The sequence below is a fragment of the Falco naumanni genome, chromosome 8, assembly GCF_017639655.2.
Source record: "Falco naumanni isolate bFalNau1 chromosome 8, bFalNau1.pat, whole genome shotgun sequence".
Classification (NCBI taxonomy): Eukaryota; Metazoa; Chordata; class Aves; order Falconiformes; family Falconidae; genus Falco; species Falco naumanni.
In genome coordinates, this window is record NC_054061.1 from 60,215,080 (window position 1) to 60,228,664 (window position 13,585).

General features: G+C 38.9%; 1 protein-coding gene across 5 annotated transcripts in view; it reads left to right on the forward strand.

The window, feature by feature from the left end:
* The window catches only part of GULP1 (GULP PTB domain containing engulfment adaptor 1), a 162,996-nt gene that overhangs the window by 72,427 nt on the left and 76,984 nt on the right, over window positions 1–13,585 (forward strand). For all 5 annotated transcript variants that reach the window (XM_040604502.1, XM_040604500.1, XM_040604504.1 and 2 more), the window contains one exon: window positions 5,888–5,977. In XM_040604502.1, the coding sequence (XP_040460436.1) occupies window positions 5,950–5,977 (28 nt within the window). In that variant the 5' untranslated portion in view covers window positions 5,888–5,949. The remainder of the gene's footprint in view (window positions 1–5,887; window positions 5,978–13,585) is intronic.

A 13,585-nucleotide genomic window follows, 5' to 3' on the forward strand; every position in this document is an offset into this window, starting at 1 on the left:
TAGCAAAGCGCTACTGTCCGCTTCTCCTCAGAGTTTCTGTGAATTCTCCTCTAGCTTTGGCAGGTGTACTCTATGAGAAATGCTTTCTTTACCTGTGGTCTGAAATACTTCTTGTTGTGGGGGGAGAAGCATGTGTCAGAACAGTACTAGGCTTGTACGGGCTGAGAGAGAATTAAGAACGGTACATGTGGTTCTTCTGTGCCTTCCAGTCAGACTGGAGGAACATTTTCAGCATTTGCATTAGGATGTTCCTGCCCATCCCTTTCACGGGAGGAGAGGGAGCTTACTGGAAGATATATATTTATATCTCAGTATAAGAATATATACTGAGATATATTCTAAGGATGTGGTTTCCAGCTGTTTTGGTGCTTGCCAGACCACTTCTGTCTTCTCTTCACTGGTGCTGGGTGAACCCTGGTGGCACCTCTGGTCACTTTGCTGTCACACCTCCCTCGCTGCGTGCTCCAGGGCCAGCCCAGCACTGATGTTTGAGTCTGTCCCATTGAGAATATCATCATCTCAGCATCAAGGTATGCTTTGGTGGCGGGGAGGTGAGAGTGCTAGAGAGAGAAGACCAATTCTTGACCAGTTTCCCCCCCCACCTTTGCACATGTGAAAAAGTACAAGAATTAACCTTGGACTTCTGCAGATTTGCCTCCAGCCAGAAAGTATGCCTGCCGCTTGTTTCTGGCTAACGAATCATTTTGGAAATGCAGACATTAATAAAACTTTAAAGCTTTCCAGTGACTGAATGTTCTCCTTTGTACTTTATTTGTGCTTCTGTGCAATTATAAAGCCTACGCACAGGCTAAGAACTTCAGCTGGCAGAAAGTTGTTCCATTTTGGTGAAGCCCATAAAGCTGTGCTGTTTTTGAGGATCTTGAAGAGGTATTTTTCCTGCAAGTTTTTATAGCAGTAAATACTTTTTAAATGCTGTGGTAGTTTATATTCCTGTAGACTATGCTATTATCGCTTACAAACTTAAAGGGCACACATCTTTTCATAGCCGTGAGTGGAACTGCTTGCTTCCCGAGCATTAACAAAGGCTGCGTGTGAGTGTAGGTTCAGATCTGCACTGAATTTTGTTCTTAAACGTGTCAAAATCTCTTTATTATGATTTCAAACGTCTCAACATCTCTTTATTATGATTTTACTTTTTGAGAGGAGAAAGAGTTGTGGCAAGTCAGCGTTTCACTTAATTGTAATACAAAAGGAAGGGGAGAACATCATGATGTGATGATTTTTTTGGTTTTGTGTATCGCTTAATGCAGTCTTCTATTATGATTTTTTTTTTCCTTCATTATGTCACATGTCATATCAGGACAATATTTGTATGGTGTTTTGGTCTAACTTTGAATTTTAAAGCTGTTACCATATTCTGAAGTTTCTGATGTTACCTTCAGAAGTAACTTTATAAGCCTAAGTTTCATAGCAAGTCAGTGAATCACGCATTCCTGTGTGCTGCGGCGCTTTTGAAAACAGGGTTTTCAAGGTTTTAAGACATTTTGTGCTTCATTCTTGTATGAAATGTTATCTGGTGTGCTTGGAAGGCTGGGGTCTGAAAGGGGAAAGAGCCTGAAGCTTCAGGTCTTCTGAAGCTAAGTATGGCTTTGTATGGGAACTGTATGTGTGTTTGAGAGGGAAGGGACAGTTGGACTTTTTTTTTTTTGTTGTTTTTGTTTTAAACTTTGTAATTATTATTTAGGAGGAGTGGGTGGGTGCCCGTTGGGGGTTTTAGGGAGGTTTTGTTGGAAGAATTATTCTTGACATGAAAAAAAGTTATATTAAAAAAAGGGGGGGAGGGGGGAGATGGTGGACTGGTGGCAGGGGGCATGACCACAAATACATCCTGAGGAATGCCCGAGTTTTAAGAGGAAGTAAGAGATAAATGAGCCAGTTAACACAGGTGGCTTGTTTCATCCCTTTCCGAAGTACCCTCTCTCTTGGCTTGTCTGAGACAGTTCTAAATTTAGAAAACACATAAAAACACAACAATTCTGAAGGAGCCCACAGGCATTTGGAGCTGTCTGGGTGGGAGCTTCGGAAGCGGTTCGGCAGCCAGGGAGGAGCGCGGCTGCTTGTGCTGGGGGCTGGAAAGCTGCCGCGCCGCTTCCTTTGCTGCCCTGAAGTGTAAAGACAGCAACTGACACTATTGGTAGTGTTAAAAAGTAATTACCGAGGAGGGGATTTCAGCTTCAGATCCTACCATCCACCAGTGCAAGCACCACGGTCCCCAAAGCCACTAGTTCCATTGCCCCCCCCCCTGCCATTTTGCAGTTTCTGCCTCACTGTGAGAAGCACCTCGCCATGAAAAGTAAGGGGTTAATGGCAGTGAAGGCAAAGGGGAAGGCAGGTAAAGGTTTTTGCTTTTCCCTGTTACTGTTTGAAGTGGGTACAGCAGCTTAAATACTGACCTTCCCATGCCATGTGCCCATTTCACTGCTCGGATGGAGAATGTCGTGTCTCCCCCTGCCCAGGATGTTTGGCTGTTATTTATATTCTTACTATTGTTAATTTAATAAAATTATTTTCAAAGCTTTTTCTTTCTCTTTTCTTTCTGTCTCTCTTTTCTCTCTGCTCCCAAAGAAATAACCTGAGATAACCTAGAATTTCCCTAGTTTATACCTGTCAGAAATCTTCATATTTTGTCAATTGCCCATTTTGTGAAATCACTTGCAGGTTTGTGTTTTCTAGTAGGGTTTGGTTTCTGGGCAAAGCTGAAGAAAACTCCTAGGAGTAAGGTGGAGGAGCATTCTTTACTTAGGTGTGTCTTCCTAAGTGATGAGTAATGACATGGTTTGGTCCACATTCCTATTCCCTAATGGCTCTGATTGTTCCAGCTGCTTTACCTTTTCCAAACAAGCTGTCTCAGGGGAAGGACTCCCTGCTTCTGCACAGGGCTCCCTGCGCTGTAATGGGATTTTCTGATTTACCTTCCTTTTGACTCCATTCCAAGCTTTTAACAGACTGTTCTGCAACTCTGTTTCTTCCAGCAGCTTTGTGTGTCGAGCGTTGTCAGAAACAAAATCATATTCTACCAGGAAACCTGTCTAGCATCCATGATCAGGGAACAGCTTGCTTGGTCCTAATAGTTTTGTTTGTTTGTCTGTTTGAATATCGTCAGCAAAGATATCACACACAGATATGTCTAACCATAACTTTGCTCTTCTCCTGATCAAAACCTTACCAGTGCTGCTTACGGCAGTCTGGTACCACCCTCTAGCCCCCAAGCCTAACTGAGGAATTTGCAATTAGCCTGGTGGTGTTTGGGTTGGTTTTTTTTAAAATAGCAAAGTTTTATGGGGCATTTAACCATCTGCTTTTCATGCATCTGAAAGGTTGATGGAGTTGTTCATAGTAGAGTTTGAGGGAATTTTAAAAGCAGTTGCGTGTAGCTAATTGTGTTTGTTTCCCTGTTTAATAACATTTTTGGTGATAAGTGGAAGTACACTGATTGTCTTAGTACTACTTGTTACCTAAGCAGTTTCCATTTTTTGTTCTATTGATGTTTTGTTGGAATTGAAATTATGAACACACTTTTGGCAAATACTGTCTGGTTTTAGGTAAGTAGTCAATAAAGTCTGGCTTTTCTTAATGTAGATTAGTTTAATGGTAATATATCCTTGTCCATGAGGGGGAAAAAAAAAAAAAAGCAGACTTGGTTATGCTGTGTTCTAAACAAACTACTTGAACAGTGAGCTGCAGAAATGTGCCCAGCCAGCAGCCTCATGATGTGCGTGCAGGGTCTCTGTTAGGAGATCCTTGACTCAGCAAGCCATCTCAAATATGTTGCTTAATAGTCTCTTGGGTGAGCTCAGGGATACGCAATTAAAAAAAAAGGGTTCTGCGAAAGGACGTGTTGTGGTCCCATGGTGGAGGAGAACTGAAGTTGCTGGTCTAGTGCTGAGCTAGACTACCGCCAGAGGTATCTAAGAGGGGAAAGCACGCTCTTTTACTCAAAACTGCTTTCTTCAGGGATTGTAATAGTTCATGAGGAAGGTGAACATCCTGAGCAAAGTTCTGCCATTGTTTATACATCCTAAGGGTATATATAGTAGCCTGCTGGTGAAAGTAAACCTCTAAACTAAACACACTCATCAGTTGATTGAAAAGCTGAAATTCTAATACTGTTCACTGCTTGTTAATGGGTTTGTCATTATTTACACTGTTGAAAGCCCCGCTCTGCGCCTTCCCTCAAGGAGAACTACTTGCATGTTGGCAGCTTTTGGTGAAACTCCCTCGCGGGTGAGCTATTACTTACCGGTTACGCTAGTAACACCATTGCTGGTTCCTGGGATGCTGCTGAAACCGTTCCTAGGACTTCAGAGAGCCCTTCAGGGTCTGTTCTGGTTTCGCTGACCTCTGTGTATCCGCAGCTTTCTGTGTAGCGCTGATGGTAACGAAGGCAGCTGGCGGGAATGGCTGGGGGTGTACATAAGGCTTTGGCAGTTTTGCTAAGAACTACTGTGCAGCGTACCAAATGCATTGTTTCTTGACTTCGTATTAAAATAACTAGATGGAAAGCATATCCTCCCACTTTTGCTTATTTCATTGCATCCTCCCTTCTTAAGTACTTGGGGAAATCTGTAAAACAGAAGGTACCCATACTTTAAAGAGCAAATGTTGGTTGGTCGTACATCTAGGGTGCTACGCTGTGGTTTGGGTGAACAGGGTTTATTCCTTCATTCTCACAGGGCTGTATGGAAAAGAAGTCCTGCTACATCAGTCATTGCTTGGAAATGAAATGGAGGTGACTTATAGCTGTAATTGCCCATGTGTTCTCATTTGAAAAATATCAACTATTAACATGGGAATTAGGATGCAATTGCTTTAACTGGCAATGAACTAAATTATTTAAAAAAGATGAGAAGCACCACAAAAAGTATTAATGAGTTGCATAAAGTACCTGAAATGAATTTGTCAGTCGTCTTCATGCTGACATTTGACATACTGGCTTAAATTTAGTTTTTATTTGAAGCAAAAGCAAAGTACTAACTGATTTCAAAGATAATCTGATATCAAGGGCTTTGCTTTTATTTTTCCATTTTTTTTCTTTTTCTTAACCACCACCGCTCCCCCCCCCGCCCCCGCCATGACTGGACTGCTCTGAGAGCAGAGAAAGAGGAAGGGCACTGGTGCAGCTTTTGGTTGGAAGGTCTGAACAGAATTGAAAAGAGTGGTAGGAATATCTTTTACATATGGCTGAAAAAAAATTATACTACAAAATGGGATGTTTTGAACAGGTTTGGATGGGATGGATTTTTCTTTTTTCTTTTGGCTGTAAAGCGTTGGTAAAGAATAAACTTCTGAACTAATATTGTGCTGTAATTGGAGCAAGGAGGTAGTTGCACTGATAGAGGGCAGTTTTTTTCAATATTGAAACCCTGGGTGAAGAGGAGTCTTTATATTGTGATTTGTATTTTATTTTTTCCCCCAATGTCAAGCCCATGTGAAGATGAAAGCATAGCTTGAAATAATCTGACAGCTGAAATGACACAAAACAGGGCAGTGCAAATGTGAACTGAATGTTTTTATGGAGTCTTGTAGTCAGCATTCATTTTAAAACTTTCTTTCTAACCTATGTGTGTGTGGCGTTTGTCTTCATATATATGTATAATACCATCTGTTCTGTCTCTGAAATCTCAGTGAGAAGAGCTTCAACAGAAAGCTTTAAAATGTCTTTCTGTGTTAAGTACCACTAGGCATTCGGACATAATTCTTCTTAATTCTGCAATTTCTTCCTCAGCAAAGCACATCTCCTTTTTATTTCTCTGAATTATTTCAGAATTCTTAAAATAATTTGCATTTTCTTTATTACGAAGATAACATGCTAAATTCAAGTAGAATAATGGATTTTTTTTGTTTTCTTATGTGTATTGTTCTGCAGGTTAAAGTGGGGGGAAAAAACCCCAAACCCAGAAACATCGTTGACTGGAGAGACTTTTCAACATGAATCGTGCTTTCAGCAGGAAGAAAGGTAAATAATTCAGCTTATGTTCCATGGGGGACATAAATATCCTGTATAAATTCTTTAGAATATCAATAATTATACAGGGAGGTACTTAGGAATAACCGCTCCTAACTAACTAGCTAGGAATGGACAGCCTTCTGTAAGATGTACAGAGCAAAGCGTTCTCAACTGATAGTTGTAGAGCTTTCTGGATTGTAAGGCTTACGTTGAATTCATATTTTCTTTATTGAGGGGTGTGTGTCTATGTGTGTACATATATGTATAAAAAATACACAAACTTTTTTCTTTTTTGGTTTCCCCCCTGTACACACCAAAAGATGTGCTGGAGAGTTTTAGAACTTCTAAAGAGTTAGTGACTTCTGTATTTATTGTATATATTCATTGGGTTCTTATTCTTGGGGAAGCCATTTTAGAAAACTGTGTTTAATATACTTGAAATATCTAATGCAGCAGAATATTTCTTAGCTTTAAGCACCTATTCTGTATTTGTAGCAGTCTAAAATGGTATGCTTTCCAAAGGAATATCAAACTGTTAAATATTCAGGGTTATGTATGTTGCTTTTCTGGCTTGTTTATTCTCTTTTTGTGGTCTGTTTATGATTAAACGTAAGTTATTTTTGATGGAGCATTAGAGATGCAGCTTTTTTTACCGACAGCTTTATTGCTACTTTCCCCATTCGTTTGTAATGTGGAAAATATTCAGTAGGTCTAATTTCTTTATTTTTCATGTTTACTTCTAAGCATCCTGAAGCACGATACACTCTGAGCTAGAGCCCCTGCTTTAGTAACTCATTTGGAGTAAGTGAATGTTTTGTTTATGTAATGAGAATCCCTGCTTTGGTATCAATATCAAAGCTGGAGATAAAAGGAATCTGCCATATCTTGTACCAAGATGAAATGATAGCATCACTGCATCCTTGCGCGTCTAGTACATTTATTTGTTAAAGCCAGATGAATCGAGGTAACATAAGTAGTCCAGAACATCAGCAGATGTAGCTTGATCACAAAAGGAAGATTCAGTTATTCACAAAGGCTACAAAACTGCGTGAGAGGTCATTTAATATCCCAGGAGCACGATGGATGCTGAGGAAATGAGCTAAAATCCATAGTCCATGGTCTTAAGCACTGATGTATTTTCTTGTGTAGATATTTGTAACCCCTCCCTCTATCAGAAGATCTGTACCTACTAGCTGCTTAATAATCTTGCCTAGCTTCTTCCAGATAATTTGAGAGACTGTTTCAATATTCTTTAATTTTGGATGCATTTATGACAACTGGGAAAGAATCTTGGATTTTGTTTTGTCTAGGTGACCATGTAATTCTTTTCTCTTTATCTAATGACATCTGATAATGTCTGAAACTTGGCCTGCCACGTCTCAGAAACAGACCAGTTGTGTTCTAGGGATATTTCCTTGGTGTTTTGACTTGCACCCAGAGTGCTAAAATGCTCTTTCACCAATTCTCATTGCCCTTGGCAGTGTCTGCATCTGGCCTTTATGGTCAGATTGTGAAGATGTATCCTTAGGTATCCGGGATCATTTTCAGGGGTCTGGATTCATTCCTTTCTGTTTTCACCTCTTCATAAGAGAATTCTTACAGACCTCACCTAAATTTCTTGGAATTTCATTGTATTCAGGGACATTTGCTTTGTTGTTCTGTTGATTTTTGTGTGCTGTTCTCTTCACCCCAATGAGAAAAAAGCATCATAAAAGAAGCTGTCAGGCATAATGAAATGCAATTATTGTGGATTCTTAAAAAATATTCAGAACCTGAGCAACCAGAAGAATTAAATACTGTCACACATTTATTTTACTCGCAGTAATGCAGCCAACATTTCCGTTCTCGTTTCCTAGGAAAAACATAAGTTTCAGTTAAGCAATTATTAAGAGTGAAGAAAAATGACATATTTTTCATACCAATGGAAGTTCAGAAAAGCTCGGCTGTATCAGCGTTTGTGTCCAATAACTGCATTGAAGAAGAGATTCAAACAGGTGCAGATGCTGAACTGCCTTTACGGTATTTCCTGATTTTACTCCCGACCTTGGAGGTACAATTTGCACACGTGTGGATGGTGGGGTTGTTTGTGGGTCTCTTCTGTTTCACAGGAGCGTGGATGTTTTGAGGAGTTAACTACATGTGTGCCATGGCTTCCCTAGTGGCCCCCTCTAAACCAGAATTAGTCTTCTGGTGGCTGTGCAGGTAGGGTTTGTGCTAAGGACAAGTTCACAGCAGTCTGTTACCTTGGAGCTACATAAACAACAGTCTCAAATATATAGGGTTGTGAGGGGAATTTAAACAGATGTAAGTGGTACTTTTGTATTGGCCAGAGATGATCTGAATTGTGCAGATTGATAGAGTAAGTGTCCCCTAATCCTCATTGTTGCGATCAGTCTATACTAGCCTTTTAATACAGCATGTATAGAGAAGGTAGTAGCTAGTGCTGTAGCTCCTCATCTCCTCAAACTGGGCAAGCTGGTGACTAGAGTCACTTGGCTGGTGCTGGACCTGCTGGAGAGCTCTGTTCTCAAACCATCACCAGATTCAACCATCAAAACTTTCCTTCTAAGTATTCAAGAAATTATTTCATCATTGACAGACATGGATAGACAAAGCAAGAAGCGAAGCACTAAAATCAAGCTTTCTAAATTTTTTATTTTTTTTTTTAAACCGTTGGAGGCTGGATAGCAACCTGTGCTTCCATAAAAGAGTTGCGAAGGAAAGGGGAGTCACTAGGAGAGAAAGAAAGAAAGCTCTCTTTCAAATTAACCCTGATTTCTTAAAGAAAAATTCTCCCATAGTTACGATGAGTGTTCATGTGTATGGGAACAGCAGGTTTGTCCTAAATCAGAGCAGTGCTCTTTGGAGCTCAGACCCCCATTTTCAACATTACCAGTACTTCATTTTGCAGCAGAATTTTGTACTACTGGTATCATATTTCTGGGGGGCCATGGTTTGGGCATGGAACAGCTGCTGCAGCTGACAAGGTGTGCTGAGTGCTCTGACCATAAAACCAGCTGGAACAGTCATTACCTGTCCGACTGCCTGAGGTCTGGCACGGACCAGAACTTCTCACAGAAGTTCTGTCTTGCACAGAAACTTCTCTCTTGCAGAAATATTATATGACTGTACAAAAATATATCTTCTGTTTTCCATGCATTGATCAACGAGTGCAGCATAGCATGCTCTGTTGAAGTGGGTTTTTTAGATTTTCTTTTAACAGAGTGCCGGATAGTTTATCTTGGCATTGTAGTTGTACTGATTTTTATTTGTCTGATAGCCATTTTAGTTGAAGACAATTGATATGCTTACGCCTCAATTGAATAAAATCAAGCTGTTCATCTTTCATCCTAATAATGGCAATGAAAAATGTTAGAGCATGATGTTTAAAACATTCAGCTTGTTTCAGGAAGCACTTACACAAGTAATCATAAATAAATGGACTCTTTTAGGAGTCTGAGTTGTAATATCTGTTCTTATCAGTTAGCCATGAGCTTGTATAACAGGGAAACAACTTTATGAACTAATACCGGCAAAGAAATTTAATTTCTGGTTGCAAGCGCTTTCTGAGGTTGCATGTTTTAATGGGAAAAAACTTAGTACCTTAGATAAAATAGCATTTGTCTTGACTTCAGTACAGGTTGGTGGGACTATTACGCAATTACATGTGTTACGGGAAAAACTCTTGCAGAAATACTATATGACTGTACAAACTGTACAAAAATATATATTCTGTTTTCCATGCATTGATTGAGTGCAGCATAGCACGCTCTGAAGTTTATTTTTTAGATTTTCTTTTATTTTTCTTTTTTTTAAGGATCTCTTTCCTTACTACACAAAAATAAATTGATGAACGACATTATGTTCTTGCTGCTTTGTTATTATGACAGAGATGGTGAAAACATTTATGTATTTATCACAGTATCAGGAGCTTGCTTTTGCCTGTGACCAGGTTTGGGTCATAGTTTCTGAAGAGTCCTCTCACATTTTTCTTTTTACCTTTAAAGCCAGGTGTGGTAGCATGCTCACTTTGAAATGTTGTAGTGCAGGAAGTCTGTAGTGCAGATCAAAGTCTGTTCACCTTGAAATATGTTTGCATCTTCATAAATTCAGTCTCTTTTAAGTAGCTGGGGGATATTAATGTAATTCTCCTTGTAAGAGATCTTTGTCAGTGCTATATTTTAATGTAAATTGGTATCTGAACTGAATTACCAATTTATCCTTAATTTATATGTGATTGTGTGTACCGGTAATGCATATACACAAACCAGAAATCATTGACTATGGGGGTTTTGGTTGGGTTTAGTTATTTTTTTAGTGAATGGACTTGCCTCTCCCAGATGAGTTTGGCAAGTTTTACTGATTCTGTGGCCTTCCATTCAAAGCCAGTGATATAAGAACTGGTGCAGAGAAATAAACAACAATTAACTAGTATTGCTTGGCTTTTGCCTCATCGGAAATATGAAAGAAAACTACTGTTCTTCCTAGACAGAGGCATTTCTAAATTTGGAAGGACTGTAATCCAAACCTTCTGGGGGTAAAAGAGGGAAGCTTTTTGACTGTCTTAAAATAATGCTAAAAATGAAGGCACGTATGCCTGCTTTGGGCTAAATTTAGCACTGAATTACAGTGTGTGACATCTGGTGGACTTCAGTGAGCTTGTGAAGGATGTAAATCACAGTTGAATTTAGTTCATTCTTTATTATACCCCAGTGGTCCTCCTTCACCCCAGAATAAATGTGAGCCTTCGTTCACATACGGCACAAAGTTCATTGCCAAAGCTGCTGTTGTATGCAGGAATCTGAATTTGCTAATGTGATTTTTCCATATGATACTGGTTTGTAAGGTTGGTAATTGGTGTCACATGATGCGCTCATGAGATGTAAATGGTATTCATAATGCTAAGTGGAATATATTGAAGTAATAGCCTGTCATAAATGATAAGTTTCAGCAACAATATTTCTGCGCGATGGCTTTTTATGGCTTTGATTTATGAAAGTGTAGACAGATGCATTTAATGGGCAGGGTCTGACATATAAAAAAATGCAATCAAAGGTTACAGGATGCTCTTTTATGTCAATGGACTGGCTATAATATAATCTTTATTTTTATTATAAACGTACGTTGCATTCCAGAGATGACAAATGTTTTGTTTTGTATTTCTTTTTCTGAATGAGCAGACAAGAGGTGAAGCCCCAAAAGGCTGAACGGCTAAAGTATAGTCCTAAAGCAAATACTTTCATTTTCTGTCAGAGAGCATGTTTCACATTGTCAGTTAGGCGGGCTGTTTGTCCTGGACATCCACTTCAACAATAATGATAAAAAACCTAAAGAAAGAGTAGATACTGACAGACTTCAAAGGCATGTAAGAAATCACAGTCTTCCTCATTGTGGTCTTAAGATATTCTTGTGATTGCACTTGGTCCTTTTGTAAAAGCACTCATCACCTTCCTGGAAAAAAACAAAACAAGGTCTAAATCTCCTCCTCAGCTCCCACCCCAAAAAAGCTGCTTCTTGGTGTTTGTGTGTGGTGAGGGTTCCCCCCCCCCCCCCCCCCTTTTTTTTTTTTTTCTTCTTTTAAATAAGATTTTTTTTAAGAGCAACGGTTGGGAGGAAAAAAGGGTGCCTTTTTTTGTACACCAGCTATTTTTTTATTCAGTTAGTCTCACTTGACACAAAAATCTGTATCTTAATACTTTTGTAATACCTCCACAAAGAGGTTTTGTGTGTTCCAAATACTGCTCCGTGGGTTTCAAAATACAGGGTCATGTAGAAAACCAATATTCAGTGACCAAGTCCCTTTTTGGATTGGTAACTGAATATGTTTTTTTAAGTATTGTTTGTACTTACTTTCAAGTATGCCAACAAGGAGAGTTGAAGGGTTAGCACTTTAATTTGGCAAGGACCAAATCATCTTTTGTTGGTGGGGCAAGGAAGGGGCTGGTCCAGCAGCATGCAAGGGTTTGCATGCATCTGTATGAAACTATTTATGTATGTATAATCTGAAAGCAGAAGGAACAGGTGTAATTGTTTAGGAAAGAAACAATTACCATATGTCTTTAGAGGATGCATTGCTACAAATGAGGCGTACGCCTTGGAAGCATTCTCCATAGCATTTGTGTTGGGTCTGCACAGATAAGTCTTAACTTTTCTTTCCTTTCTGTTAACATGAGAATAGAAGGATAATTTCCTGTTGGCGATTTTATCTGCGTTATCTTCGGAAAGGTATTGCAGAAGCAATTTTTTCTATCTCCTACTTTAAAGAATATTCTAGGCAAGTTAATAATATTTACCGCAGTAACTACTTGTTGCTTCTGCAAAACCTAAAGATCTTGTTTCAAGAGCATATGTGTACTGCTTAACCATAAAGCACAAAACACTGACTTTAGAACGAGAACAACATTGAAGGAGTTGTAAGCCTTTCGGTTTCAACCCTATTAAAATTTATACAGCCTAATTCACAGAATGTTAAATGATTTGCCTGTCAGTTTGGCAAGCGTTGTCTTTTGAGATCCACAGGCTAATAAATTCTTGATGTAAGTTGTTACTCATGTATGACCAGTTCTTGTCCAAGTGTACTATTGTAACTTCCCCAAGCTGCAGCCTAGATGTTGGAGTTTCATAGGTACACTGCAAGTTAACTGGATGAATGGCTAATTAAAGACGAGATGTATTATTCTGCGTGAAATAAATTTAGATGTGTACCAGCCATACCTTGCTAGGAATCACAGTGGCTACTTCCATTTTATAGGACTTTTGTCTTATAAAGGTGTTGGAAAATTGCAAAGAGCATCCAAAATAGGTCACTGAGGAAAACACCATTTTGTGAAATCAAGTCATGTAGGTCACGGGATGGACGTACCTTAGGTACGTAAGCAAGAGGAAGTTATAGACATGCATATTGTAGTTGTTCTGAACGGTTACTGCCACTCCCCCCTTCTCTTTCCAGTTTATTAGCATTGTAAAGAAAAGTTCCAATTAATTTTTTCTATTATATTATTATATTCTTCCTGAATTAGAAGATTAAAATTCCTTTTTTAACTATATTGAGATTCCACTTCTGTTCCTTTTCCTTTGGTTTACCCTACCTATGTAATGTCCTTTAACAGTTTGAAATTCCTCAAAAACTTGCTTTTTAATAATTTTTTTACAAGCTTATTTGATACTTTTCCAATATAATTTATAGTAATTTGTGAACTCTGCCTCCAGAAGTGAAAAGGGCAGTTGGAGGTTTGATCTGTACATACTTCTTAGTGAAAACTTGTGAAAAAGTGCTCACTGAAATGATACTATACCAGCAATCTCTCTTTTGAATTCAACTAGAAGCTTTTATTAAAGACACAGTGTAGCTCTTACTGTGGGAAGAAGACTTGTGGCAAAAGGTACAGGCTAAATATTGCAGATTTTTTTTTCTCCTGTTTTTTCCCTTTGATATGAGAAGCTGAACTTGTTGAAAGTTCTTAACATCAACAAGTAAGAAGTGCAGAAACAAAGACTTGCTAATCATTGATTAGTTGCAGTAATATATTATTTTGATCCTATTTTCCTTTCTTGTCAAAACCTACATACTGGCATCCAATATCTTAAAAATATATAGTATAAAATGCATAGGTTGTG